At 49.6% G+C, this 27316-nt stretch overlaps 2 protein-coding genes across 2 annotated transcripts; both read right to left on the bottom strand.

Moving 5' to 3' along the window:
* Positions 1 to 107: 107 nt before the first annotated feature.
* sgpp1a (sphingosine-1-phosphate phosphatase 1a) lies at positions 108 to 13022 on the bottom strand. Its single transcript, XM_048984821.1, is given in 4 exon segments — positions 108 to 2785; positions 2787 to 3038; positions 6276 to 6365; positions 11113 to 13022. Coding segments are annotated over 4 exon segments (1407 nt in total). The 5' UTR covers positions 11878 to 13022; the 3' UTR covers positions 108 to 2485.
* Positions 13023 to 13167: 145 nt separating this feature from the next.
* LOC125714324 (synaptotagmin-16-like) lies at positions 13168 to 22545 on the bottom strand. The gene is made up of 6 exons (XM_048984820.1): positions 22283 to 22545; positions 19672 to 19884; positions 18824 to 19068; positions 17903 to 18337; positions 17269 to 17458; positions 13168 to 15620 (listed from the first exon to the last, which is right to left on the bottom strand). Exons 1-6 carry the CDS (start codon positions 22533 to 22535, stop codon positions 15307 to 15309), a joined length of 1650 nt encoding a protein of 549 aa, XP_048840777.1. The 5' UTR covers positions 22536 to 22545; the 3' UTR covers positions 13168 to 15306.
* Positions 22546 to 27316: the final 4771 nt, after the last annotated feature.

Below are 27316 nucleotides of genomic sequence, written 5' to 3'. Positions count from 1 at the left end.
GCCTGGGAATATGGTCAGGCTGTTAGACATGAGCTCATCAAAAGATATAAAACAGATTGGTTCAAATTAGAGTGACTTTTTCTTCCTTTTGCCCTTTAAGACAATCATAATGTGCAAATTTTTTATTCGTATTGGTAAGTAATCCTGTAACGAATACAAACATCATTATGAAATAAAGACAAACATTTTCACACGTGGTTTGAAGCACAATGGCTACTGAACAAACATTTTCTTTCCTATAATAAATGTACAGAAATGTTGTAGCAGGAGTACGTAATGGGTGGCATTTATACTCTCTCCCCTGACATCATAATGCAGTTCACTGCAGAATATCATCGCCAGGACCAAGAAAGGCACAAAGGTATGTAGAATAATGAGGTACAATCCAAACCAACACAGTAAGAATTTCGGCTCTTCTTCCACATCGCATCGGTCCTCACCTCTATCTCTCCGTCAAGACAGCCTGAGGAGACTGTTCTGTTTAAGGGATAAACATTGATTGAACATATACTGAGTTGTCCACAAAGGGCGGAAGGCTTAAGGTGGTCACCACATAGATCATACATCAACAAGTCAAACACACAATTACAAACAGATTGTTTTCCTTTTAGCACTAAGACATTGGAACCGACACTTTGAGGCTCTTCTGGAGCTAATGAAGGTCTTAGCATGCAGTTAGGCTACATCAGTTTTCCTTTCATGAAGAATAGTAACAAGTTAAAACACAATTTGAGGCAAAGTGTACGGTTTGACGTCATTTTCAGCCACAGATGTTTAAAATAACACTACGTACACATTACGGTTTTGAATAGTCATTTGGGGGGGGGGGGGGGGGCTGTTCAAAATAGGAGCACAGGAAAAAAATATTTTTATGAAGCAAAAGTCAATAAATGAATGTTGACAAGACTGTCTACTAACAATAAGACCATTGTGTCTGGACTTTTATAAGACAAGAAGTCTGGGCCTGGTCCAGGGTGACCACATGAACTCCCACGTGAGCTTCACTCTTTTCGTCTTTTCAGGCTTAGCACTGAACATACAAAGGTCATGTAGGGTCATCCTGAAGTCACACAGTACTTAGTCTACACTCAATACTAACCTTTCTTTGGATACCCTTTGCAAAAAAACCTTCCCCTAATGATCTACAGCAGCCACACCACCTGTAGTTCAGACCTGACAATCCACCTGGAGCTAAGCAGGTTTGGGCCTGGCCAGCACTTTGATGGAAGACCAAACTAGGAAAGATGGGTTGCTGCTGGAGGGGGTGTTGGTGTGGTGATGGGGAAGCCCATCCTGTGGTCAGTGTGGACCCCAATGCCCCAGTGCAGCGACGGGGACACTGTGCTGTAGAAATGGTGCCGTCCTTCGGATGACTCCCAGGTCATGAAAGGTCCCTGGGCGTCTTTCAGAAGAGTAAGTGCGGTACCCCGATATCCTGGCTAAACTGCCCACTGTGGCCCTTTCAAATCTGGCCTCTTAATCAGCCCCTGTAACTAACCGGTGAATCCTCTCCTGCCCCTTCACCACCTTCACTACTGTGTGGCGAGCGTACTGGTGCAGAATGGCTGCCGTCACATCATCCAGGTGGGAGTTCCTTCATTCATTCTAGGCACCAGTGACTCTGCTTTCATAGTGACAACTGGAGCAAGAATATTCCTTAAGCCAATATGTTTATGGTCCCTGACTGACCTCCCAAACTTCTAAGCTCACACAACTACATTAGACTAAATCTGAAAGGGTCACTCTGCCAACCCTCATATCAAACCGAGGAAAATGACCTGAGATGAAGAGGGAGGGGGGTCTAGGTCCAGAATGCGGATCACAGAGTGATCAGAGTGGAGTACAGGAGCTGTAAGGAGTTCACAACAACACTATACTCTTCACCTCGACGTGTAACAGCGTAAGCGAAATACGAGACACCCCAGGTGGGTCTGGGCCTGTGAGCAAAAGGTGGCCTGATCAAATCGTATGGACAGCTAAGCAATTCAGGAATTTTCGCTGGGATTGATCAGTTTATTCTATCGTACCAGGAGGGGGGGGGGGGGGTTCATGCATCATCAGAAAACAGCCATGGGTCTCCATGGTCTCCAGGTCCTGTTTGGCAGAGTAGGATAATTCACAATGGGTTTGACCTGATTGGGGTAAAAAATCAACTGGTGGAACAACTAAGCTGCGTGGGTCAAACCGCGGAAGGGCAGCGCATCTCGAGCAGCAAAGCCCTGCTCCACCTCCCCCCATTTCATGGTGAGGACAGCACCACCAAGGCAGCCATGCCAGCAGTACAGGGGGAAACCACCAGAAGTCATAGAAACCCAACTGCGGTTGAACGCAACCATATTTGTTACTGAAGCAAACCAACAAGAAACAGCTGAACTTCAGAAGAATTCACAACTAAAAGGAAGGTCTCACGTGGCAATGTGGCTTGTTTGCTTTTGTGTGCAATGGCCCCGTCTTGTAGGGAACGGGCTGTGACAGCGGCATAACGTCAGGACAAGTTCAGGCAGCTGAAGAAGACGGGCACCAGGAAGACGCAGCTAAAGCCCAAAGTGCCACACACCATGTAGCGGTAAGTCAGCTCCACCGGTGCGTGCTGCCGGGCTTTGCGGACATCGTCGGCGGGGACCCCGAAGATGCGGCAGGCCAGCGGGATGGCGACGGCCTTCATTACCGCCTTTATAGCCAGCAGCACCACTACACCCAGAACCAGGCGCAGGAATGACTTGGCCAGCAGGGCGGCGCTGAGGGGTGGGGCAGCCAGAGGCAGCCGCGACAGGGCTGGGTCGGGGCATCAGGCCCAGCAGGTGGTTGAGGTGGGAAGCCAGCGCTGCACCCAGCCCCGAGCCCAAGGCTTGCGCGGTGTCACTGCGGGATGTGCTCCAGGTGTCCAGGCTGAAGGCCAGGAGGCCCAGGCCCACATGCGAGGTGACGATGACGAGGGGGGCGTAGCGGTGCGTCAGGTAGAAGTGGTCGATGGCGTTCAGCAGCGGCTGGAACACAGCCAGGATCAGGAGGCTGTACAGGAAGCCAGTGATGACCTCCTGCAAGACAGCATCCGCAGTCAGGAAGCACAGCAGACAAACGTGCGCATGCAGGATGTGCGGCTTTCTCGCTTAGCTCTCCTCTACAAATAGTTTTTATACTTTAATACTTAGCAGGAAAACTTAGGGGTCAGCTCTCATTTTGCCTGACAAAAAATAACTGATGACAGGATGACCGAATGTCACAACGTTCAGACATAACCATAAATATATTGCATTCTTATGACATGCCTCATCAGTGTCTCAAATACCACACTTTTTAATTTATAAATGCAAAATAAAATGTAAACACAAAGATTTTTTTTTTTTTAATCGTGTTATCTGATCTAAGCTCTGCGGTGTCTAATTCTGCAGTATCTTGCCAGTTCCCTATTTACCGTGACACAGCCTTCCATGGCTTAATTAATAATTTACAAATTAGACTTAATAATCCTTAAATATACTTTGTAATAATCATCTGAACACCTGACTTGCACTGACAGCCGGGTAATTGAGTCTGGTCTCTGTGATCCTGCACTGACCTGTTGATAATTAGTTCTGAATGTCATTTAAAGAGTCATCATTGCTCTTTGGGTTCCTGGTCCTGGTTATAGCTGGTGTTTTATTCCTGGGTTCATGGTCTCATTTAGCCAGTGTTTTTGCTGTGACTATCCTGGTTTTGTGTTTCAGCCTCAGTTCCTGTTTCCTGGGTCCTGCTTCCTGTCCCTGGTTCCCAGTCCTCTGCGTTAAGTCTGCCCTTTGTGCACCTAGTCCTGGAGCCGCCCATCCAGTCAGCACTCCCTGCTCCTGCGGGGTATGCATTTCCTGCAGTGAACTTGAGGTCACAGAAAACCCGGCTTCCTTGATGGATGGGCCAGTTTGTTCTCTTTTGAATTATGGTTGTTTCTGACTCCCTGATTGTGATAAGCTATCCACGTGTGTGAAAGCTGTTTCTAACTGAGTCCCTGATTGTGATAGGCTATCCACATGTGTGAAAGCTGTTTCTAACCGAGTGCCTGATTGTGATAGGCTATCCACGTGTGTGAAAGCAACAAACCAAGCACAGCTAGACCCAGGTTACAAGGTACAGTCAGGTAAACAAGTAAGGAATTGTAGTACAGAGAATGAAATATCTCCCTTGTTAGGGCACTGTTGCAATGGAGAATGGTGTCATTACACAACATGTCAGATGAATCTTGCCTGTGGCTTTGCTGAGGAAGTGTAAAGCCAGTGTTTGGGCCCACGGAGAGTGTAAGACCGGCACCTGCACACTAAGCTCACAGACTCACAAACACACATCATCATCAGGGAAGCAGGCCTTGAATGCAGCTCAGTCCGGAGGAGAAACAGCACTGACGCCTGCAAAGGAACAGCGACCACAGAGACCAGTGCGTCTGCCGGAGAGTAAGCAGGCAGGCCATCGCTGTCGGCGAGAGCAGCGTCACACCTCGCCTTCACGGCCAGCCGGCCTTTCACAGAAATCGACACGTGAGCAGGTCCTCACACCCACGTGCCCGTAAGCAAAACAGCTCATTATGGACGACCACAATAAGCTTCTTTCTGCTTAAAAAAGGAAACAATCACAGCCGCTCACTGGAGAACACATTCTGTATTCTGTTGACAGAAATAATGACTTAACAGAACATTCATTCATTCATTCACTCATTTTCTAATTGTATGTCATACCCACAACAGTGCTATTTAACTTGATTTTTTATCCAAAAAACATACATAATTCACCTACTTATAATGACTGATCAGGATTTACCTTAAGGCAGTGATTTCCAACCCAGTCCCTGGGGACCCACAGACGGTCCACGTCTTCGCTCCCTCCCAGCTCCCTACCGGCCAACTCAGCTTAGGTCTGACTCCAGGCGGAAGCTGGAGAGCTGACATCTAACCCTTTTCCGCGCGTCCGCTAAGCCGCTAACCAGCTACGCTCAGCATCGTGGGATTCATGAGAACATGGCAGCTTGTTCTTGAGGCCTCTGCTGCACTTTGCCCTCCATAAGAATCAAAAAGAGATCAGAAATCTCAGTTATACCTTCTGCCTGGGGATGCTGTCAATGCCATTAGTGCAGGGGGCCAATCTTACCCGCAAAGGGCCGGTGTGTATGCGGGTTTCTGGGGTAACCTTTAGGTCAGCTGTTCACATTCAGGTGTGAGGACTCTTCAGCCAATCAGTTCTCTTATTAGTAATCTAATTAGGGAGCCGTAGTGAAAACCTGCACACTCACACCGGCCCTTTCTGGGTAAGATTGGCCCCCCCCTGCATTGGTGGCTCAGGTTTGCTGAAATCAGCAGGTCTTTAGACTGGAGGCTTGAGGCTACATGTCACCCAGGGAGAAGAACATCAGGAAGGCCTTCGGCAGGGACCACATGCTGCCACCAGGGCTGCCTCTCTGGAGGCATCGCCTGTGTGATCTGCTCTACGGCGCCTCCCTTCTGGCAGCTGTGCGCAGCGGCATACTGAGGAACCCCAGTATTTCAAATCTGTATCCCCCAAATAGCTGGCAGGCTTGATACTGGCTAGCTTTGCTGCACCTGCAGGGATGTACCAGTAGGAGGGTAAGTAAGGAGCATGCACTGAGTGCAGCGCGGTACCACATAACAAGAACCTGAGTGCAGCGCGGTACCACATAACAAGAACCTGAGTGCAGCGCAGTACCACATAACAAGAACCTCAGGGATGAGAACCTGAGTTCAGCCACGCGTCGGGCAATACCTCAGCACCACAGTAGTCCGAATGGACCAGTGTGAGTATTTTTCCCCTAGTTGCATATATTACAGATCATGCACGGAGTAAATCCTCATCCGAGTAAGAGCTCAATACGTGTTATTTGGAGGTGATTAGTAAGCTGAAGGAATCCACCCCTCATTTTGCACCTAAGAATAGTGAGGAATGCATCGATTGAGAACATGCAGATGATGCGACGGACAGTGCATGCTGCACTGCTTCAGTGTTCTTCCTCAAAGGCACTTCTGAGTCAGATGAGTGTGACAGTGCCCCCCCACCCCCATTATGCGCTGTGGTCTCCCGCCTCGTGTTTTCCTGTAGGAGAACATTCCCTGTCTTAGGAAGTCAAAGCACACGTTCGCTGGCCACTGGTCAGGCTCTCGTCTGATTAGTCACTTCCTTAACCACTCCAGTAACCGGATCAAGCAAAGAACATCGCGTCACTTTCTTGACTGGAAAATGATAAACCATTTCCTGGCCTCACTTTCTCCACAGTTTCACACGAAATTTCTTTGACTTACCAGGACAGAGTGCATTCCCATGTAGATCCGGCTCACGCAGACCAGGAGGCTCCAGCAAGCGACCAAGCCGAGGCCAAACATGAAGGGGTACTGCAAAAGACAGGAAGGGGCGGGGTCACCGGGGCTCAGCTGGCCAATCACATCACCTGGAATGTGTCCGTGCGTTTCCCATCTCCTTCACTGAGGACGATCCGATGCATTAAAGATACACATGAAGTAGCTAACGTGACACGATATGATTGCAATGCAGTGCGATTTGACATGATTTGATTGCAATGCAGTGCGATTTGACATGATTTTATTGCACATGCAGTGCGAATCAATGTGATACGATGCGATGGAAAAGAAAGAAATGCTGCGCAAATCAATATGGCGCAGATACAGAGCCTGTTTAGAGAGGGTGAAACAAATCAAATATAAAATTACTGATCAAAAATGATTGTTCAGATTTCTGAAGAATAAAGGCATATGGCTCCTGCTAGGGTGGCGTGTCGCCTCACACCTCTGGGACCCGGGTTCGAGTCTCTGCAATGGCTCTGTGTGTGTGGAGTTTGCATGTTCTCCCTGCATCACCGTGGGGTTTCCTCCGGGTGCTCCAGCTTCCCCCCACAGCCCAAAGACATTCTGAGGGTGATGGAAGTTTCCAAATTGCATATAGGTGAGTGTGGTTGCCGTGCGATGGGTTGGCGCCCCATCCTGGGTTGTTCCCTGCCTTGTGCCCTGCGATGGGTTGGCGCCCCATCCTGGGTTGTTCCCTGCCTTGTGCCCTGCGATGGGTTGGCGCCCCATCCTGGGCTGTTCCCTGCCTTGTGCCCTGCGATGGGTTGGCCCCCCATCCTGGGCTGTTCCTTGCCTTGTGCCCTGCGATGGGTTGGCGCCCCATCCTGGGTTGTTCCCTGCCTTGTGCCCTGCGATGGGTTGGCGCCCCATCCTGGGTTGTTCCCTGCCTTGTGCCCTGCGATGGGTTGGCGCCCCATCCTGGGTTGTTCCCTGCCTTGTGCCCTGCGATGGGTTGGCGCCCCATCCTGGGTTGTTCCCTGCCTTGTGCCCTGTGATGGGTTGGTGCCCCATCCTGGGTTGTTCCCTGCCTTGTGCCCTGTGATGGGTTGGCGCCCCATCCTGGGTTGTTCCCTGCCTTGTGCCCTGCGATGGGTTGGTGCCCCATATCTTTTTTAACTGGGGAAATCTCATCATGAACTTCTATGCCGGAGCTATCCGATTATTATCTGTGTTCCCTCCATTCCAGACGGCTGCCTCTGGCTGTGACCCTGCAAGGCGTCACATGACTGACTAACAGGTCACCAGTAATGAATGACGTGATGCTTTACTTGCCATTTGCACAAGTATACTGGAATGCTTCTTTTCACATATCACACACACACGCACACACACACACACGGCTGCTGGGGTTAGGGGTGTCCTCACGGCAGAGGTACGCCTTTTAGCGTGGGAAGCTTTGGTCTCAGGAGATCTAAGCGGTGCATGAAATCCGGCTCCAGCCAGCTGCTGCTGCAGACCCCAGAGAGGCCAGGGGGCAAACGCAGTCAAAACATAACTTCCAGCGCCTTCCTTCCTCCCATCCCACGGGGCAGCAGAGGACGTGGCTTGGCTTTGGGGGGGGGGGGTTTCAGAACGCTGGCCCTTCCTGACCCTGGGCCGGTGACGCCCATCACCACCAGCAGAGGGAGCCGTGTTATTATAAGCTCCCATAGGAAGACCAGAGTGTTCAGCACTGCACATGCTCATCATACTCATCATCGCTGAGTGCTGGGAAACAGAACAGAAGCATGAAATTTTCCATAACGAGTCATTTAATGGGATGCTGCCTTTCCTGCCTCTCGACACATAAATACTCTCAGGGCGCCTGAGGTTCTGACACGGGGGCTTATTCTCCGTAATACATTAACTGCCACAAAAGGCTGGGCTGCAGTGTGACAAATGCATCACGCGCTACAGGAAGTGCCTATTTTAACACACTGCATGGCGCACCTTTACTGGCAGTCCGGGGGAAAGGTCGGCCGGTGCCTCGAGTCCGGAAACAGGACGGTTCCCCGCTTTTCTGCTGATCCCTGGAGTGGGAACACCTCCGCAGACCTGACAGCGAAGATGCTCAGCGGACCGCGGGGGGGGGGGATGATCTGCGTGTGGGACGAGTTTCCTTCCTCGCCGCCGACTGCTCTCAGGTCTAAATTCGTCTCCCTCTGCGATTCCTCCCCCACCCCCCAGCCCTGAACCCCGACTGCGGGGGACGGTTATGCTACCTGTCTAAGGGAGAGCGACTCTGTTCATTCGGCTGCCAGTCCGCCTGCCCAGGCGCACAGCATTCTGTACATGATTCTATAGCTGAAGGAGGACCTGAGTGAGAACGGGGCAGTGGGCCCAGGGGAGATGTTCCGCTGAGACGTCAGTGGGGCTATAAGGCCCGGTGTGCTGACCCACCAGCCTGTGACGCCTGCATCCCACACCGCTGACCTGTCAGAGCGAAGCCGTGCAGAGAGCTGCTCCGGTCCGGTCCGGTCCGGTCCGGCCACCTGCTTCAGAGTCCGGCTGCTTCTTCGGGCTTTAAGACCCAACAACATGAGCAGCACAGGAAGTAAGAGGCCATGCCATTGTTCCCCTATCCTGTGCTGTTCCTGTCAGGCTGCAGGAGCCTGCGGGGGGCCTCCGGGGGGGTCTCCATGTCCACCAGGCACGGCCCTCACATTAAATGATTCCCCAAACAGCTGTGCAGCCTCAGGGGGGGGCCTGGAGAGAACGTCCTGGGCGTCCCCCGCCCCCCCACCTTAACAGGCTTTGTTCAGCAGGAATGGAGAGATGGTGCTGAACATGCAGAGGCTGGGAAAGCAAGCCAGTGACTTTTATATTATGGCTGGGGGGTGGGGGGGAGAATGTCAGTCAACCCTCCAGCTGACTGGACCAGTGGTCATGTGAGCGGGCAGACGCCGGGGGCCCGGGTTCTCGCGCGGGCAGACGCCGGGGGCCGGGTTCCCGCGCGGGCGGACGCCGGGGCCCGGGTTCCCGCGCGGGCGGACGCCGGGGCCCGGGTTCTCGCGCGGGCGGACGCCGGGGCCCGGGTTCTCGCGCGGGCGGACGCCGGGGCCCGGGTTCTCGCGCGGGCGGACGCCGGGGCCCGGGTTCTCAGTTTCCACAAAGGGGATGCGGATCTTCTAAACTACAGGAATGACTGAGAGGCCTCAGAGTTACGACCTTGACCCACATTCGCTATTGGATAATGACTCTCTCGGGAAGAGTCCTCACTAATGAGGTGGACAGGAGGGGCTTTTACAAGCTGGCGCTCCTTCATGGGGCAGGGGGGGGGTGGTGCAGAACTGGAGTAACTACTGATTCCAGCCAAAATATGACATCATCCACACATCATCAAACAAGAGAGAAGGATGCTTGTCCCCCCACTGAAGCCTCTTATTGATTTACATCCTTCATAAAAGCATCTTAAGATACTGCCTCTTTTTGACCATAAGCCATTTTAGCATTACAGTCCTACACCTGTGGCAGGTGGGGTGATTGTGACAGGAGCATTCTGGGCTCCAGGAATATCAGTGCTGAGGCTCCCAGCCACTGGAAGGCCTCGCTCAATCCGTGCAAAAGGTTTTAAGGAAGCTGTTTACTGGATAAATGTGTCAGCTGGTCAGATGCATGTGGCCTGTTGCTCTAGCAAAGGTGTGGATTTGCGTCTGGGATTACCGATCTATTCCAGTTTTGTGGAAGTACTGTGTGTTTTTACTGGGCGGGGGGGGGTCGGCCTGATCTCATCCCTACCGATGCTGAAAGCAAATCTACAGCCCTGTGTGTCCTGTCAGTGTCCTGTGTGTCATCGCTCACGCTTTGATGGGTCTTAAAAGTTCAGAAACCCCATTTGGTGTGAAGGGGCATGCTGGGGGCGCTGAGCACCTGACCCTACTGACCGAACGATCCAAAGCTCCCCCAGTCAATTTACCAAAGGAAAAGGGGACAGACGTATGTTCCTCAAAAAAATCTGTGTGCAGCTGCGAATGGCTCCTTTAACAGCGTACAGCCAGCTCAGTGCTTACAGGTATAAGCAACAATTAAAATACGTACGGTACCCGTGAAAAGTTTGGACACACCAAGCGGCCTACGAAGGAGAGTGAGAGTGTCGTGTCACATGACCCGGGAACCTGACATAAACACAGTAGAATATGTTTCACCATAGACTGGAGGAGAAGCAGCCGCTGACTGATCGGCACATATGAGGGAGCTCCTCCAGGACAGCAGGAGAAGCATCCCAGGAGGCCACCTCATGAAACTGGCGTAGAGGAGACAAATGGGGTTAAGGGCCCCAATGGTGGGATCACTCTGCTGACCCGGGGATTTGAACCAGCAACCCTCTGAGTCGCAACCCACAGAGCTGCCCCCCCAGGACATAATTTCATATGTTATTTATAGTTTTGATGTGTTTATAATTATTGTAAAATGCAGAGAATAGTACAAATAAACCTTTCAATAGGTAGGTGTGTGCAAACGTTTCAGTAGTACTTAGTACTACGTGCAAAATGTCTCATGAATGTATCCGAGTTACGCCAATTTTTTTTATCAATCAACAAACGTTTATACAATTTACTACTATACTGTAATTTACTGTATATAAAAGGTTCCTGTGCGCAGAAATCACAGGTGTGAGATGCGACAAGTGAATTAATCGTTACACTGGTACAGACTTGGAGAAAGCACGTGTTTGTGTATATAAGTGCAAATCATGTGACAGTAAACGGTTTGTGGCGTTATCTAAACACCGATAATCTGTCACCTAGCGGCGTTTCATGAAAAAGACTTAAATTACAATCTGCAATAAACAGCATACCTCCCATCGGCCGTAGGTGAGCAGGAAGAGGGAGAGCGGCAGGGCGGTCCCCGTCATGGCGTGGGTGGATGGCATGCTGTACTCCGTGTTGTAAAACACCTCCACCTTGACCACCGGCGGTGAGGCCGGCCTCGTCCACCGGATGAGGTCTTTGGCGCACTGACCCAGGTATAGGATCAAGACCCAGACCACGATCAGGCGCCGGCTCACGTAGGCGTCGATGTTCCAGAATAAGAAAGGGAAGAAAATGATGAAGAACATTTCATTGCCCAGTTCAGTCCCAAACGTGAACAGGTAGAAGAGAAACTTATTCTCGATGATGAACTCCTGTCCGACATCTCCGGTCAGAGAGTTTTTGCGCAGCGGTTTAACGGTGCTTCGGGATTCATGCTGGCGGGATTCTGACAGCTCACACGCCGCCTCCTTTCCCTCTTCTTCCCTGCTGCCCGGTGCAGCCGAGAGCCGCCAGTGCCTGCTTTGCATCGCCGCCTCCTCCGCGTCAGGCACCGGGTTCACCTGGTTCATAAGGGCCGTCTTCCCGGAGCCGATCGCGTCTTTTCTCTCCCGAAGACCATCTGTTTCTGCGTCCGCGGAGTGGAGGATGCAGTCGCCGTTTTGCAGCGTTTCCTCCTCCTGTCCAGCTATTTCGGTTGCTTTCCCGGCGAAGGTTCCTTTAACGCCGCACATCTGCTGAAATTTTGCAACAAGATGCGGGTCCTGCAGGTACTGACACAGCCGGATAAATCCCTGTACATGGTTCGCCATCGTTATGTGTTAAACCTGGGGCGCACCACACGAACCATGCAATGTCGTAATCTGCAATATATAATATCGCCAGAATAATGCGGTGACCCTAATTTACCGAATACCGATAAAACAGCAAGACTGTAACGACGTTAAAGAACAGCGCGTATTGAAATGAAGCTGGTATCTTCATAAAGGTATAGAGAGCATAATCGCTGCAGAAGTGCCCGATTTCTAGGCCATCGATGAGGATTCATCGGTTCCATCAGGCTCCGGCGACACCGTCCTGCCGATTCCGACAAGCGCGGGTAGTGCGCTGGAAGCCGGGCTCAGGTGACGCCCACGGTGGGTGACGTAGCCTTTCGGACACACTGCGGCTGAGATGCGCCCCAGCCGCTGATTCGGGTTCAGCTGGCCGGGTTCGTACCGCGCCACACGTGCTAGACGACTCCACAGAAGCTGATCTAGGAACGGCTCACACTGGCTCACTAGGGCTCCGAACAGCCCTAAACGCCGCTGACTGTACCATGGAACACACTGCTAGTTACCGGACCTGTCGGAGTCGGACCTGGGGATTACCCTATACGTCATCTGAAATAAAAGCAGCTCGAATGCAGCATGTGCTTAACAGGAATCACCGAAGGGCGTATGTTCATATAGTCCATGCGTTTTATTCAAGCAAATAGGCCACCACAAAAGATACAAAAAAAATCGCAATCGCAATCAATTTCTAAGATGTTCTATACAAAACAGCATTAAGCGGTAACAATATTACATACCCAACTGTATATTAACATGCATGTCATGCGTTTACTTATTTAAAAGTTTATATTTCATACATAGAAGGCCCATACTCACTGTTTCTATGGAAAAAATCATCAAAGGTATACCATTTGTAGCCAGAGTTACACACGTGGACTCAGATAACCAAGACCAGTGGTGAGTTAGTGATCACTGTCGCATTTCAGGATAATCTCTACATTGGCGGTCGCCTCGCAATGATTCTCGACGTGCAACGGCCCCCTCTTCAGGTCAAGATTTTGTAATAGTAAGTGCCTCATTTACAAGGCAGTAAAGAGGACACTACAGTCATGTTGTTACTCTTCTTTGCCATCCATCCATCAATCCATCCATCCATCCATATCTCTTTTCTAGTACAGGGTTGAGCTGCCCTCCTGGATTTTAATGTGTATATAGAAACACTTTCAAATTGTAAATTTTAAATCACGGTGCTTGCTTTCATACATTTGCAATGCTTTCATCATGAAAACTATTTTTTTTCAACGGACAATAAGTAAAATCAAACTTGAATAATAAGTAAATGAAATCATGTATTTATTAAAATAAGATCCATCCAAGAGATTAGTGTTTGCGTAACATAACACGATATATATTATGGAAAAAAATCTAAGGGACAATAAAAACTGTAACATTATACAGTGCAATGCAAGTGCCAGGATTCAATGTGAAACACAGCTGGATTATCTTCTACTGCCTTAAGCGAAATTATTAAGCACAGCCAGGTTCTGTCCAGTTAATGAACATGAGTCAGCAGCATCACTGCAGGCTGTGGGTTTCTGTATCTTAATGGGTCTGATTAAATACTCTTAACCACAACAGCAAGTATTGTGCCCAATTTTACATATAATTTGACATATTTAAGGGCCTGTAAAGTGCAGCCTCCCCCCACCTGGATCTGCCACATCACTCTAATGAAATTAGAATTTTTTTTACCCATAATCCTAGAATAACCTCCCAAAGTACGTATACATGCTTAAAGAATAAACAATGTGAATCCAAACGTGATGGAAACCCATGCAGCGTTAAGTTAAATACGTCACAGCATAAATACGACATTTTACATTAATCTGAATAATGTAAAAACTGTATAAAATGTCTTAGAGCACAAGCTATGGATCACGTTTAATATCCCAGGTTGTAGGCATCAAGAGATTCCAAAAAAATAAAACTAAATAAAACTAATCCTGAATGGTCTCTTTGCTGTGATGACCTTCTTCTGTAAGAGCATGATTGGTGCTGGGAAGCGCGACATCTCTACGCTACTCAGAGAAATAATCAACGTTTTGAAGACAGAGGTTTTCAGAAAATGAGTTCCTGGTTCCTTCTGCGGCCCTCAGCCTGACGACGCGAAGTGCTCTTACTTTTCAAACTAGGCACTCGGACACGCTGGACCTGGCATCTTCTGTTCTGTGCTCCTTGACATTTTCCCTCGGTTAGGAGCATGAACATGCGTGGATCGGTAGCTATGGAAGGTGACCCACAGCGAGGAAGCACTCCTTCCCATTTGGTCCTGCTTATCCGATAAGATCAAACGATTTCCTTGGAACTACAGGAAGACAGTGTTAAACTGCAATTCCAAATAAAGAATATCTACATAAAACATGTGAAGAGCACCGGAGCAAACAGGACACAGATCATCAGATCAGATAAATGGAACAGAAGGCATCAGCAGAATTCATGGGTCGATTTACTGATACAGCAGGAAGTATCTGCAGAAGACATTCGAGCTGCCAGGGGCCATGCTGTCCACGCGGCAGCTAATTCCCATGGTGCACCTCTTCGTACGCATGGCACGGGCACGATCGAGGCCCCTACATGCGACGGGGGGCAGGAGGCTTCTGGGAAACTTCCTCCTCCTCCATTTCTACAGAAATATGCATTAGTGAGCACAAACGTATTTTGCCATGCAGACGCAGACGCAGTGCCTGAGAACGCCTGCTGTGCTTCCGAGGTCCCACAGAAACCCCATGAGCGCAGGTGCACAGGCCCCCCAGGCAGAAGACGGCATCAGAAAAACTGCGAAGCAGCGCAAGTTAGAGCCACCTTTCCATCTTCCATTCGGCATAAATGACTTTCTTGGTGTTGACCATGCACTTGCTTATATGCGAGTTTCCTGATGCGCCAAGTGCATTTCATGTCATTCATCTAGCAGCTGTGCACTCCAATCCCCCCCAGTGCCCAACGTTACACATGAGTAGTTTGATTACTAATGTTAGACAAAAACTGTCCCTTAACTGTGTGAATCTGTATGAGAAAAGCAGAACATGGAGTAAACTGAGGTCCTTGGTTTTATTCACTCATACAGCAGCTCGTCTCCTGTGCCCGATCCACCTACCCACAATCCCCGGGCCATCGTGCCACACAGTCAATGAAGTCAGAACATGACTGAAAAATGTCTTGTTACTTGTTCCTGACAGCCAGTCCGTCTATCTTGCACAGCGATTGATGACAACCCAGCATACTGAATGGTCCGTCTTGAACCCTGGGTTACACTGCCCCCTAGTGCTGGCTCTGGGTGTCGAGACATTGGTGTAGCCAATTGGGATGCAGTCATATGTGAGATTGGTCCAATACGGAGCAGACCGAGAGGCTGGGAGAATCATCGTACGTCTTCTGTGAGCCCTGGCTGGGAGGGGGTGTGTGGCCCCACTACGCCTCCTGCAGGCCATGCCAGCGGCACACCTGCTGCCCCTGCGACTGCCGCATGTCCTGCCAGTGCAGCCACTCCTCCCGGCCGCTGGCATTGTGCCCCAGCGACACCCAGCCCAGCAGCTCCTTTCGCTTGATGCTGCGCCGGCTATAGATGGAGACCAGCAGCGTGACGTCGGAAAGCTGGAAGAGTGCCACCTGGAAGACGAAGGTCTCCTTATAGACAGGGTGCGGCTGGCCCCGGCGGAGGGAGGTCTTACAGCGGGAGAGTTCCTGGCCCACAGTGTCTAGCAGCGTCAGTTTGCCATAGGTATCTGTGTGTGGGGGGGGGGGGGGGGCAAAGATGGGGAGGGGGGAGGTAAATAAGCCAGATTCAGAGGCCCAACTATATTTTTTCATAAGTAGGTTTGTGTCTGGGTATATATCTGCTTATAACCCTGGGTATATATCTGCTTATAACCCACATCCATATACCTGTGTACTTATGACTCCATCTATTCTTTTACTTGCATGTTTGCAAATGCATGTAGCATGTTCACATGCACGTCTGTGTACCTTTGCATGCATGTATGTGGAGGCATGCCTTTATTTGTGTGTGTGTCCCTGCTTAGAAGTGTTTACATAATCAGAATCCAAATCTGTATTATTCACCAAGTACCAAGAGTACAAGGAATTCCTCTTGGTGCAGGTGTCAACACAGAGATCTAATGGATATGACACATACTCGAGAAAAACAACATTGACAGACCGTACACAAGCTAACTGCGAGTATAAAGCAACTTAATGTGCAACTGTGCATATGTGTACTGGCTGGAATGGTGGAACTGGTAAAGGTTCTAGCACGGAAGGATTATGGCATGGGATGGCATGGGAAGCCGCTGAGAGCATTACCATGTACATAATAAAGAGCTTGTGCAGCAATTTAAACCGGAGGGACCTTCTTTAGATTGATCATGGCCTGAGGGAAGAAGCTGTGGAGGTGTTGGTCCAAGTCCTTAGGGTTCCTGCTCTGGGTCTCCGCTGCGATCGGAGGCCACCAGAGCAGGAGAGGCAAACCATGATTCTGCCTGCCCTCTCCTTCCTCCTGCATGAGTAGAGGTCTTCGGCAGCGTAGTGCCAACAGCCAATGATTTTAACCTCATATGGCAGCATTTACTGCAGCGTTAGCGTGATGTGTGATAATACAGCACCACACCAGACGGTAATGGAGGATGTGGTGATGGACTCTGTAATGGCAGTGTAGAACTGGATCAGCAGTGCTTGGCACAGGCCAAATTTCTTGAGTTGTTGCAGGAAAAACAAGTGCTGACAGGCCTTCCTCATAACTGCAGTACTGTGTCTGTCCTATCTGAGATCCTGTCTGAGAATGATAGTGCCCTAGAATTTGTGAGACACTCCTCTGCGGACAGAGGAGCCGTGCATTTCCAGCGAAGGCAATGAGGCAAGTTTCTTCCTGACGTCAATAATAAGCTCCACAGTTCTGCGTGCGTTTAGCTCCACACAATGACATCAGCCATATTACTTCCTGGTATGTGGACTTGTCACTATTCGAGATGAAAGCGATCAGGGTGGTGTCACCTGCAAACTTAAAAAGCTTAACAGAGTCACTGTCAGAAGTGCAGTCATTGGTGAAGAGGGAACAGAGCATGAGAGAGAGAGCACAGGCTCTGAGGAAGAGGGCGTCAGAATTGTGGTCGTCAACCCTGACATACTGTATTCTGTTGGACAAAAAAGTTGTGGATCCAGTAGGAGACATATGGAGGGACATTGAGCTGCTACAATTTATCCAGCAGAAGGTCGGGAAAGATGATGATGTAAAAATGGTATACTTGATAGTGTATACATAAAATAGTACACTTGATAGTGTATACTTAACAGTGCACATTTGAGAGTATATACTTAGAAGGGTGTACCTCAGAGTGTATACTTAAGAGTATGTGTATAGACACGGCATTGCCTCACCAGGGGGCCTGTTGATGCCCAGACTGCCAAAGTGGCTTCCCTTGATGAGCTCCACAGAGAGGCGGCCAGTCACTGCATTATAAGCCAGTCCCAGGAGCAGCTCGGGCTCCGCGTTGTGGGAGAGGGACTGGGAGGACGAGGCGCTGTCGCTCTGGGAGGCAGCCGATGGGCTCTGCCTGGTCGGCACGCTCTGAGGAAAAGGAGCTTACAGTTAGAGCAGTTTTGCTGCCACTCATACGAATCTTTCGTAACCTCTATGCCTTCCGCTGTCAGCCATGAGCCTTTAGTGCTACGGTGACTGTGTAGCCCCACCCCCTGAAATTAGCCTCCATCCCACATTATATTAGCCACACCCCCTGAAATTAGCCTCCATCCCACATTATATTAGCCCCACCCCCTGAAATTAGCCTCCATCCCACATTATATTAGCCACACCCCCTGAAATTAGCCTCCATCCCACATTATATTAGCCACACCCCCTGAAATTAGCCTCCATCCCACATTATATTAGCCACACCCCCTTTAATGGCTGTGTCCAGTCCATATATTCGGTGTGTAATGTGTGTCACGTAAACCAGAAGTCACTATTTGCTAAGTCTTGTTATACCAGCTGTTACGCCAGATGACCTCTGACCTCCATGTGGCTGCGGGCCTCCAGTGTGAGGGACACCTCCATCTTCCCTTCCAGTTTGAGTCCACAGAGGTGCATAAGCCCCTGGCCGACCAGGCGCTCCCGGGCCGCCCCGCCCACGGCGTACAAACGGAGGCGCAGGGCGGAGCGCTCCAGCTCTGTGGGCTCCACGTGTGAGAAGCGGAAGGTCTCCCCGAAGCAGGGTATCGGCCCCCGCTGGGCACCGGTCTTGTGACGCCTCCGGCGGCTCGGCAGCAGGACCAGGCGTAGCAGCCAGGCCTCGGCCTCCAGGTTCTCCACACCTTGCACCTCCATCACCGTCACCAGCAGCCTCTGCGCTCGCCCTTTATACTCCAGCAGCGTGATGACATCACCGCAGGCAGAGACGGGTCGCTGGACGTGTGGCGGCTTGTACCGCAGCCTCTGGACATCATGCCTCTGAAGGACAGCAACCCGCCGTTTGTGAGCGGCCCTTGTAAACATGGCGTCAACCAAAAGCAATGGGTTTGTCTGAAATCACATACTTAACCAGTAGGTACTGAATTTCAATAGAAGCCTACTACTCAACTGTTAATGTAGCAAGTACTGCATGTATACATGAAAACAGTATGAATGCATTCGGACACAGCGGTCGCTGTCTCGCGTCTTATCTGACCCGGAAGTAGCTTAGCCTACGCAAAAAAGTAAAAAATTACAAAATAAAATACGCGTTTGACTCAACATATGTAACTGGCTATTGTTTTCTACTTAAATTTCTACAGAGACGGCTCTTCCTTCTCCAAGAACTTTGGCATAGCATAGCATCCAATGGGTGCACACCTAGGAATTTCGCAAAACGTAATTTGTCATTTGCCTACTACATAGCAACCACGTATTCAATTTTGGACAAACCCAATGTAAAATCATGCATCATGATTGCTGTACCTCATTCCAAATGTAGGCACTCTGAGGAACCTCCCGGTGATCGTAGCCTAGGTTGTCCACAGCCGTCTCCATCTCCAGACCGACCTCTGAGGCTCGCCATTCAGGTCCGCTCTCCGGGTTCCTCACCGAGGTTCGACGTACCTCCAGTTCCAGCCCCTCAACAGGATCCTGTGCCCACAGGGGGCCCTGTTCATTGTCTGGGCAGGATTCTCCATCTGGGGGTCTCGGTCTGCCTCTGGCGCCCTCTGCAGGATCAGAAAGACATAACACCTCATGGCTCACTGTCCATGTGAAGGATTAATCAGCTCCCATCCTGTATCCTGAACACACAGAAATAGACCCTTATACAGTATGTAGTAGCTATTAAACACATACCACCTATTTTACACTGTATATGCCAACTTTACACTTTCTTTATATGCACGCTATGTTTAACCTCCCCAAAACTACCTCACATTTACTCTGTTTGTAAAAGCTGAATAACTTAAGTATCCAAACAGGTATACAATTTTTTTTCCTATAAATAAAAAACATTTGTAAGTATTTTTGCAATAATATCAAGTAGGAAAAAAAATCTCAACGGTCAGACCCGATGACCTGTTTGAGGTCTACTGTTGATACTGCTGCATGGCTTGCTGTAACTTTATAAAAAGGCTGGTAAATCAGCACATGGTCACCTGTGCTGAGGAAGAGCACAGGCTGAGGAGCACAGGCTGAGCTCATCAGCAGCACAGGCTGAGCTCATCAGCAGCACAGGCTGAGCTCATCAGCAGCGCAGCCTAACAAAGGCTCCTCCTCTACCTGGCCTAATGCCTAGAGGCAGGGCAGCAGGCTTCCTGTGGGCGTACCTCTGCTGTCGGAGGATTCTCTGCCACCCCGTCTCTGCTCGGCTGGCGGGCGAGAATCTGTGGGACACGCTTCGACAGCGGCCGCAGGACAGGTCTCAGTCAAACCCGTTTGTGAACTCTGGGAGCGCGGCACCGAGATCTCAAACTGCTTCATGACCTCGTCGCCGCTGTCTGACGACGTGGTGAGGTCGTCGTCCTCCCCAAAGCTGTCCACTGCACACGCAGAGACAGGAAGGGGCTTTCAGAGTAGAGTGGGAGCCTGCGGTCGTGCAGAGGACGCAGTATGTGTCGAAGCGAGAAGCTATGAAACACGGCAGGTGAACTGGAGAAGTGGACCAGCCTGTCCATGGCCGCTCCATTGGGCCCCCCCCCCCCCCCCCCACTCAAGGGACGGCAAGCCAGAGACTTACAGCTCTGTAGGCATAATTACAATTGAATTCATACTTGAATATTAGAGTGATTAGTGTTATTTGAATGTAGTTAGGAATCAGATGCTTTGAAATGTCAGTGATGTGTGTCTTATGGCTGTTAATGGCTGTTAATGTTAAGCGCAAAGCATTATGGGCTTATTTTAAAAGAGATCCTGAAAGGCCACACAGAAGTGCAAACCAAAAAAAACATGGTTAAAATCTCAGTTCATGTGTGGAGGACATTTTATGATGCATGTATTTGATTAGCAGAGGCTTTTATCCAAAGCAACATGACGTTTAGGGCCGGCCGGCCCCTGGAGCAAGAGGGGCCCAGCGGAGAGAGAGAGAGAGAGAGAGGGGCCCAGCAGAGAGAGAGAGAAAGAGAGAGACCCAGCAGAGAGAGACCCAGCAGAGAGAGAGAGAGAGAGACCCAGCAGAGAGAGAGAGAGAGAGAGAGACCCAGCAGAGAGAGAGAGAGAGAGAGAGACCCAGCAGAGAGAGAGAGAGAGACCCAGCAGAGAGAGAGAGAGAGAGACCCAGCAGAGAGAGAGAGAGAGCGAGAGACCCAGCAGAGAGAGAGAGAGAGAGAGACCCAGCAGAGAGAGAGAGAGAGAGAGAGAGAGAGAGACCCAGCAGAGAGAGAGAGAGAGAGAGAGAGAGAGAGACCCAGCAGAGAGAGAGAGAGAGAGAGACCCAGCAGAGAGAGAGAGACCCAGCAGAGAGAGAGACCCAGCAGAGAGAGAGAGGCCCAGCAAGACATTTCTGTGCCAGTCGTGGAATTTAAACAAACAACCTTCTGATCACACTGACTGTATGGTGACCCACAGAGTCAATCCCACCCCACATCAGGCACCATGAAACCGAACACTGGCGTGGGATAAATTAAATTATTTCTATTTTCCCTCATTATTGCAACTGTTACTATATAATGATATTATGTGGAAACACCCAGGCTACCAAAGAAAAGCTTGTTTATGTCAGGGTGTTTATGTTAGTCTAAAGCCATAATTTCCTCTGTCATGTTGTCAGTTTCTCCATTTCAATAACACCGCAGGTCACCCCTGTACTTGCGGATACCATGCAGCACACACCATGCAGCACACACCATGCAGCACACACCATGCAGCACACACCATGCAGCACACACTTACATATGGCCCTTTGTTAAACTCACCTACTAGCACACTTCGTTTGGACAATCAATACCTCATAAATCAAGTTAATTATTTAAGTAAGCCGGTGGTGGAATTTAACAGGTGCCCCCCGAGGAGAGGTTAGGGGACTGAAGCGGTGTTCATCTACTGTAGCCATCCAGCAAGACATCAGCAACTTTTTGGAGAACACAAGAAATGTATGCATTTGCATGTGCCTCCCAGGAAAGAGGCTTTAAACACACTCTGCAATGGTAGCTTTAACGCTACACAGCATCTTTTCCCCTAACCCTACTAATAAATACCAGACGGATGACCTCACTTTCCCCCAGAAAGGGCCTCTGCTGACGGGATTTACCATCAAAGGTTTCTGCTCAGAAGCCTCGAGACGCACTTTCCACATCCTCAGCAGTGTTCCGGCACTTTAATCTCCTCATGAATGACTTCAGAGTTCAACACTGTGATAAATTTGATCTCAGATGCATCCAGGAAAAACAGCAATTTAAAGCCTTATTTGATGAAACAAGGGCCAACACAATGCAATGTAATTAGAGTTAACAACCAAGAGTTTCTCTTCTTTATCTTTTTCAGTTCAGTTTTATTACTTTACATGGTGCTTTTAATAAGGAGTATTGTCACAAAGCACTTCACGGGCTCCAGGGCTACAGGTGGCCAAAGAATAAGCCTGTGGTGATGCTCCCTCAGAGAGAGGAGGAGGAGCGGAAGTGAAGGGCAGCTCTTCCACCTCCAGCAAAGACAGGGAACCAAACCGCACAGTTCAGTCACCTATCATCTAAAAATGCTGCAGAGGGCTGGACACCTTCGACAATTTCATACAGACTGAACTCCATGCACTATCCACCAAGGAGTGTCCAAGCTCAACACTCCCCACCCCTCCCCCCAATACAGTGAGGCCACACCCCTCCTGCACCTCCACTTACAGCCCTTCCTGCTTCTCATTTTCTTTGGGGAAGAACAGGCAGCACCACCACCAACTAAGTTCAATGACAACAGGCCCCACCCACCAAAAGCTCCGCCCCTGCCACTCACCCAGGCCCAGGTGAACCCCGCCCTTTTTCTGACCACGCCTCTGCTTGCTGTGCTGCTCCAGGCAGGGCAGGCCTCCCACACGAGAGAAGCATAGCTTCCGGTTGATGAAGAGGAGGAGCACGGCCAGTAGTACCACAAAAACCCCCACTGCAGACAGGAAGCCGATGGCTTCGGGGGTGACTGAGGAAGAGAAAAGAGCCTGGATCAGAGGACATACACACCCACCTCCCCCCACCACACATACACAGTACATTAGAGAGGCACAGGATTAGCAAGACAAACTTAGAAAGGTTTCCAGCTATAAACTATTTATGACGTTAATCATCTTATGAGCTGATGTAGACAGATAGAGCAGTAGATAAATACATAATAAATGTTTTATGAGATGTAATGACATGAATTACTCACTCAGGTTTCTGTGTTTACTGACAGAGATATAAGCTCACAATCGGTGGTGTTAAGGAAGGATAATACCAAGGCCAAACGCACACAAATGCAAAACGAGCATCATCATAGCAACCTTCTCCAGGTAAGGACCTTGCTGCCCCTGGGGTGTAAGGCAGCGTGATGGACGAGGGCCCTGAGGAGTCACCACTACTGCACCCCCAGGCAAGGCTGCTATTGCTCTGGATACCAAGTGCTTGGTGTGCAACATAAATCACCATAAACAAAGGTGGGAACAGGACTGGCCAACAAGCCTGTGTGAACAGACACTGTGAGGCCCAGAGCTGGGGGATCGACATCAGTCTGTGATGCTTTGGGGCTGACAGCTGAGATTCTCTGGCACTAGAAGCCGTCGTGATTTGGGGCTCACGGCCGTCGTGATTTGGGGCTCACAGTCACGCCCAGTGCTGGGCCTCTGAGCAAGACTTGGCTAATGTTTCATCCCATCATAATCTTTTCATGCTGCCATACAATCCAGAGATATATGTAGGGTATGCGATATTTTGACAGTATATTTAAAAGCAATATTTATTTAGCATATTAAAATTTGTATGCAATTTGTCAAGCAGGGTAGGTTTGCCCTGTGTTGGAACTTGCCAAGGTGCCATTTATCCGGGGCCCAGAAGTATTTCAAGGGTTTGTTCAAGGGTCCAACATGACTATTCATATGAGGAAGGGATTTGAACAAGCAACCTTCTGATCATAGACACAAAGGTCTAACCCAGAGAATGGCCATAGGGTGATGTGTGACATGTGACCTCCCCATAAATACAGGTGAGCTGTGAGGGATAACGGGTGGGGGGAACGGGGTGGGGGTTGAGGCAGTGCATGTAAAAGCAGCAGCCTGGGTACGTCCAGTTACTGCACTGGCAGCTGGTGCCCCACAGTCAATCCAGTCTAGGCAAACCAGCTGTCCATTTCTTGGTCATTTCTGGGAACAATTTGTCATGAAAATTGTCTTCTGAGAAACGAAAGTCCAGACTGCAGTGTGAGAATTACTTATCTGTGTATGGATTTAATAACCCAATAGCTACTGGAAGTGGGAAGAGTTCCATTACAGATTTACATCATTTAAAAAGCATGACTCAGAATTTGATATTAAATTGACAGGTGTTTTGGCAGTTACAGATGCTCCCTCTAGGGAGGCTTCTCTTATAACCATGTTACACATTCAAATCGCGACTCTCAGCAACCCTGCCCAGATTGGTAATGATCAAAACACGTGGTGCTTCCTTCTTATGTTAGTCTGCCTGTCGCAGTGGCCACTGCTCTCAGAAAACATTCTAGGTGTTCAACAAATTGTCCTTACAGAAATTATACAGGAATGCAGTACAAGCACAGTAGTGTTAGCAGTGTAGCAGTGTTAGCAGTGTAGCAGTGTAGGAGTGTAGCAGTGTTAGCAGTGTAGCAGTGTTAGCAGTGTACACAAGGGCACTAACAATCAGTAATGAGCTCTTCCATCTGACCAGGTGGTTTTTTTACTGCCCCATTCTGTGTGACGTCCTGAGGCTGCAGCGGATGAGAATCCCAGGAGGTCGGCTGGTTCCGAGATGCTGGAACCGCCGTGTCCAGAATCACACCGATCAGGAGCGGAACCTTAACCGAGCCTTTCGACCCAGTCTGCATGCTGCATATATTTATTATGTATTAATTGTTAAATATTTTGCAGCCACATGACTGGCTGTGTGGAGGAACAGGCTCTTCGTGTTACTGAGGATGTTCACTTCATAAATGGCTGCTCACTAACTGCCCTGTCTGCTTTAAACCAGATCAGAAAAATAAATACATTCCTTTATAAACACAAGGCAGAGCATCTTAAGTCAGTTTGGGCAACATCTGCTACTTTCCTTAAATTCAACTTGAAATACTAATGAGAACAGATTACAAACCTGAATAAACAAGACAACAATCTAATAATATAGCACAGGAATTATCAGATCCTGTGACATCACAGGACGTATACAGGTTACTGTGTGTGCATGAGCATTTCACCTGAGATGAGGTACTGAAGGAGGCAGTAGAGAGCAGCTTTAGACTTACAACAGAATGCAGTGGGGATAGCAAGGATGGAGAGGGGGAGAGGAACGGGAGGCAGTAGGGGGAGCAGGGATGGAGAGAGGGAGAGGAGCAGCAGGGGGAAAACAGGGATGGAGAGAGGGAGAGGAGCAGGAGGCAGCAGGAAAACAGGGATGGAGAGAGGGAGAGGAGCAGGAGGCAGCAGGCAGGAGCAGGAATGGAGAGAGGGAGAGGAGCAGGAGGCAGCAGCGGGGAGCAGGGATGGAGAGAGGGAGAGGAGCAGGAGGCAGCAGCGGGGAGCAGGGATGGAGAGGAGCAGGAGGCAGTAGGGATGAGAGGGAGAGGAGCAGGGATGGAGAGAGGGAGATGAGCAGGAGGCAGGAGCAGGGATGGAAAGGGAGAGGAGCAGGGATGGAGAGAGGGAGAGGAGCAGGAGGAGTGGAGGGAGCAGGCATGGAGAGGGAGAGGAACAGCAGGGGGCAGCAGGGATGGAGAGAGGGAGAGGAGCAGCAGGGGGGAAACAGGGATGGAGAGAGGGAGAGGAGCAGGAGGCAGTAGGGATGAGAGGGAGAGGAGCAGGGATGGAGAGAAGGAGATGAGCAGGAGGCAGGAGCAGGGATGGAAAGGGAGAGGAGCAGGAGGCAGCAAGGGAGAACAGGGAAGGAGGGAGGGAGGGAGAGGAGCAACAGGCAGCAGGGGTGAGCAGAGTTGGAGAGAGGGAGAGGAGCAGCAGGCAGCAGGGAGGAGCAGGAATGGAGAGAGGGAGAGGAGCAGGAATGGAGAGAGAAAGAAGAGCAAGAAGCCGTGGAGGGAGCAGGGATGGATTCAGAATGGACCTTATAAGACCGAAAAGTGCAGAGGACACAGGGAGACACCGAGGGCCCAGGTTAGTTATGAGGGACAAGAGGACAATCACAGCGGTACAGAGCTCTGTATGGGATATTATGTTTCATTACATTGCACTACAGTGTTACAGCCCCTGCATTATTTTGCATTCAAAGCTTTGCTTGCCTTGCATAATTTTATCCCGCATTGTATTATAACCATGATCTCATGTGATTTCCGTCAGTTTCCCTGTACACTTGAATACGGTGAAATGAAAATATAAAATCAATAACATTTTCCACAAGCTTTTATCTGCTACAAGCTTGGAGCCTGTATTACTCAAAATGGCAGACAAGGCAGGGGTTGGTGATTATAAGGCCTGAATGGGAGGATAATCATCCATCTATTCATCTTCAAAACATTTATCCATTACAAAGTCACTCGGGCTGGAGCCTGTCCAAGGCTGGGAAGATAATCGACTCATGCAGAATAATACCGAACTGTCCGAGGCCCAGAGAGACACTGCTCAGTGCCTGGCTCACAAACAGAGGTCAACAACCATGGCCAATCCTGACCTTTCTGACCATTTTGTTCAAAATGCTATTTTAAAATGTAGCCTACACAGTGTTTTTCTCAGTAAAAAAATATATATATATATTGCCATGGAAACAGACGAATACTGACACTTTAACGACACCTGTTCACAGAAATCCGGGAAATGCGGAACACCGGAACGCAACTTTCGCTGTGGGAAGTAGGCGTGAAATGTCGCCACCTATTGACTATTTGTAAAATTATCTCAAATTCTTTCACCGCAAAGAAAACACCAAGGAAGGTGCTGATCGTGCCAGAAAGGGTGATCCAGGGCATCTCACTATCATGTCAGCAAGCCTGTGCTTTATGCTAAACAGGCACTGCAGTAAAGGCAAATCAAATGGAGACCAGAGGAAGGAAGTTACAGAATTAGTACCCCCAACACAAACACCCCAATGAACAATTCCCTACACTGTAAAGTGCTTTCTGTCCCACAGTGCAACACACATCTCACTGGGGACTAACGACCTCAGACCACAGCCTGTTGTGGTGGTAATAGTGTTAATGGAGGTCCGTTTTTCTTTCAGAACACTGTTAGCACAAACGTATGATTGTGGCACAGAGGTGCAAATGTCGTAAGGCTAAAGAATCCATTAGGCGCACACAGATGATGTCACACCACAGTCAGGATCTGGCAGGCACGTAATGATGAGGTCACAGATTAGTAGTCGTCAGCTCTGGTCAAGTCATAGACTTACTGCTGAACAGCCTCACGCCAAAAACCGAGAGAAATTAAATGTCATCAATGAAGCATGATTTAAAATTAGTCAGCTTTGTTACATTTCCATGGAGACAGGCTCCTGTGGAGTGATGGCGAGTTGTAGACTGAGTGGCAGGTACAGAGAAAATGCTGCAGCACTGACAAATCACCCCAAGGAGCGTAAAAGAGCAGCGCCCCCTGCTGGACGGGACGGTATTTAAATCTGCATAGCAACACAAAGAGCCACAAGTCCTCTGGTTGTTTTGGTTTTTATGGGGACTTAACAGAAACAAGCAAACTGCTTCTTCCTAATGGAAGAGGATGGCGACGGGCCACTGAATTAGCTTTTACTACCCGGTGACGCAGACATCGGAAAGCATCCATTTGGGAGCCGGTGAAATAGATCCACACGCTAATGCACTCGGACCGCTGTCCGCAAAGCCAGCATCCATAGG

The sequence above is a fragment of the Brienomyrus brachyistius genome, chromosome 19 (assembly GCF_023856365.1).
Source record: "Brienomyrus brachyistius isolate T26 chromosome 19, BBRACH_0.4, whole genome shotgun sequence".
In the NCBI taxonomy this organism is placed as follows: Eukaryota; Metazoa; Chordata; class Actinopteri; order Osteoglossiformes; family Mormyridae; genus Brienomyrus; species Brienomyrus brachyistius.
The sequence above is the reverse complement of the archived record's forward strand: the minus strand, read 5'-3'. Positions and strand labels throughout refer to the sequence as shown.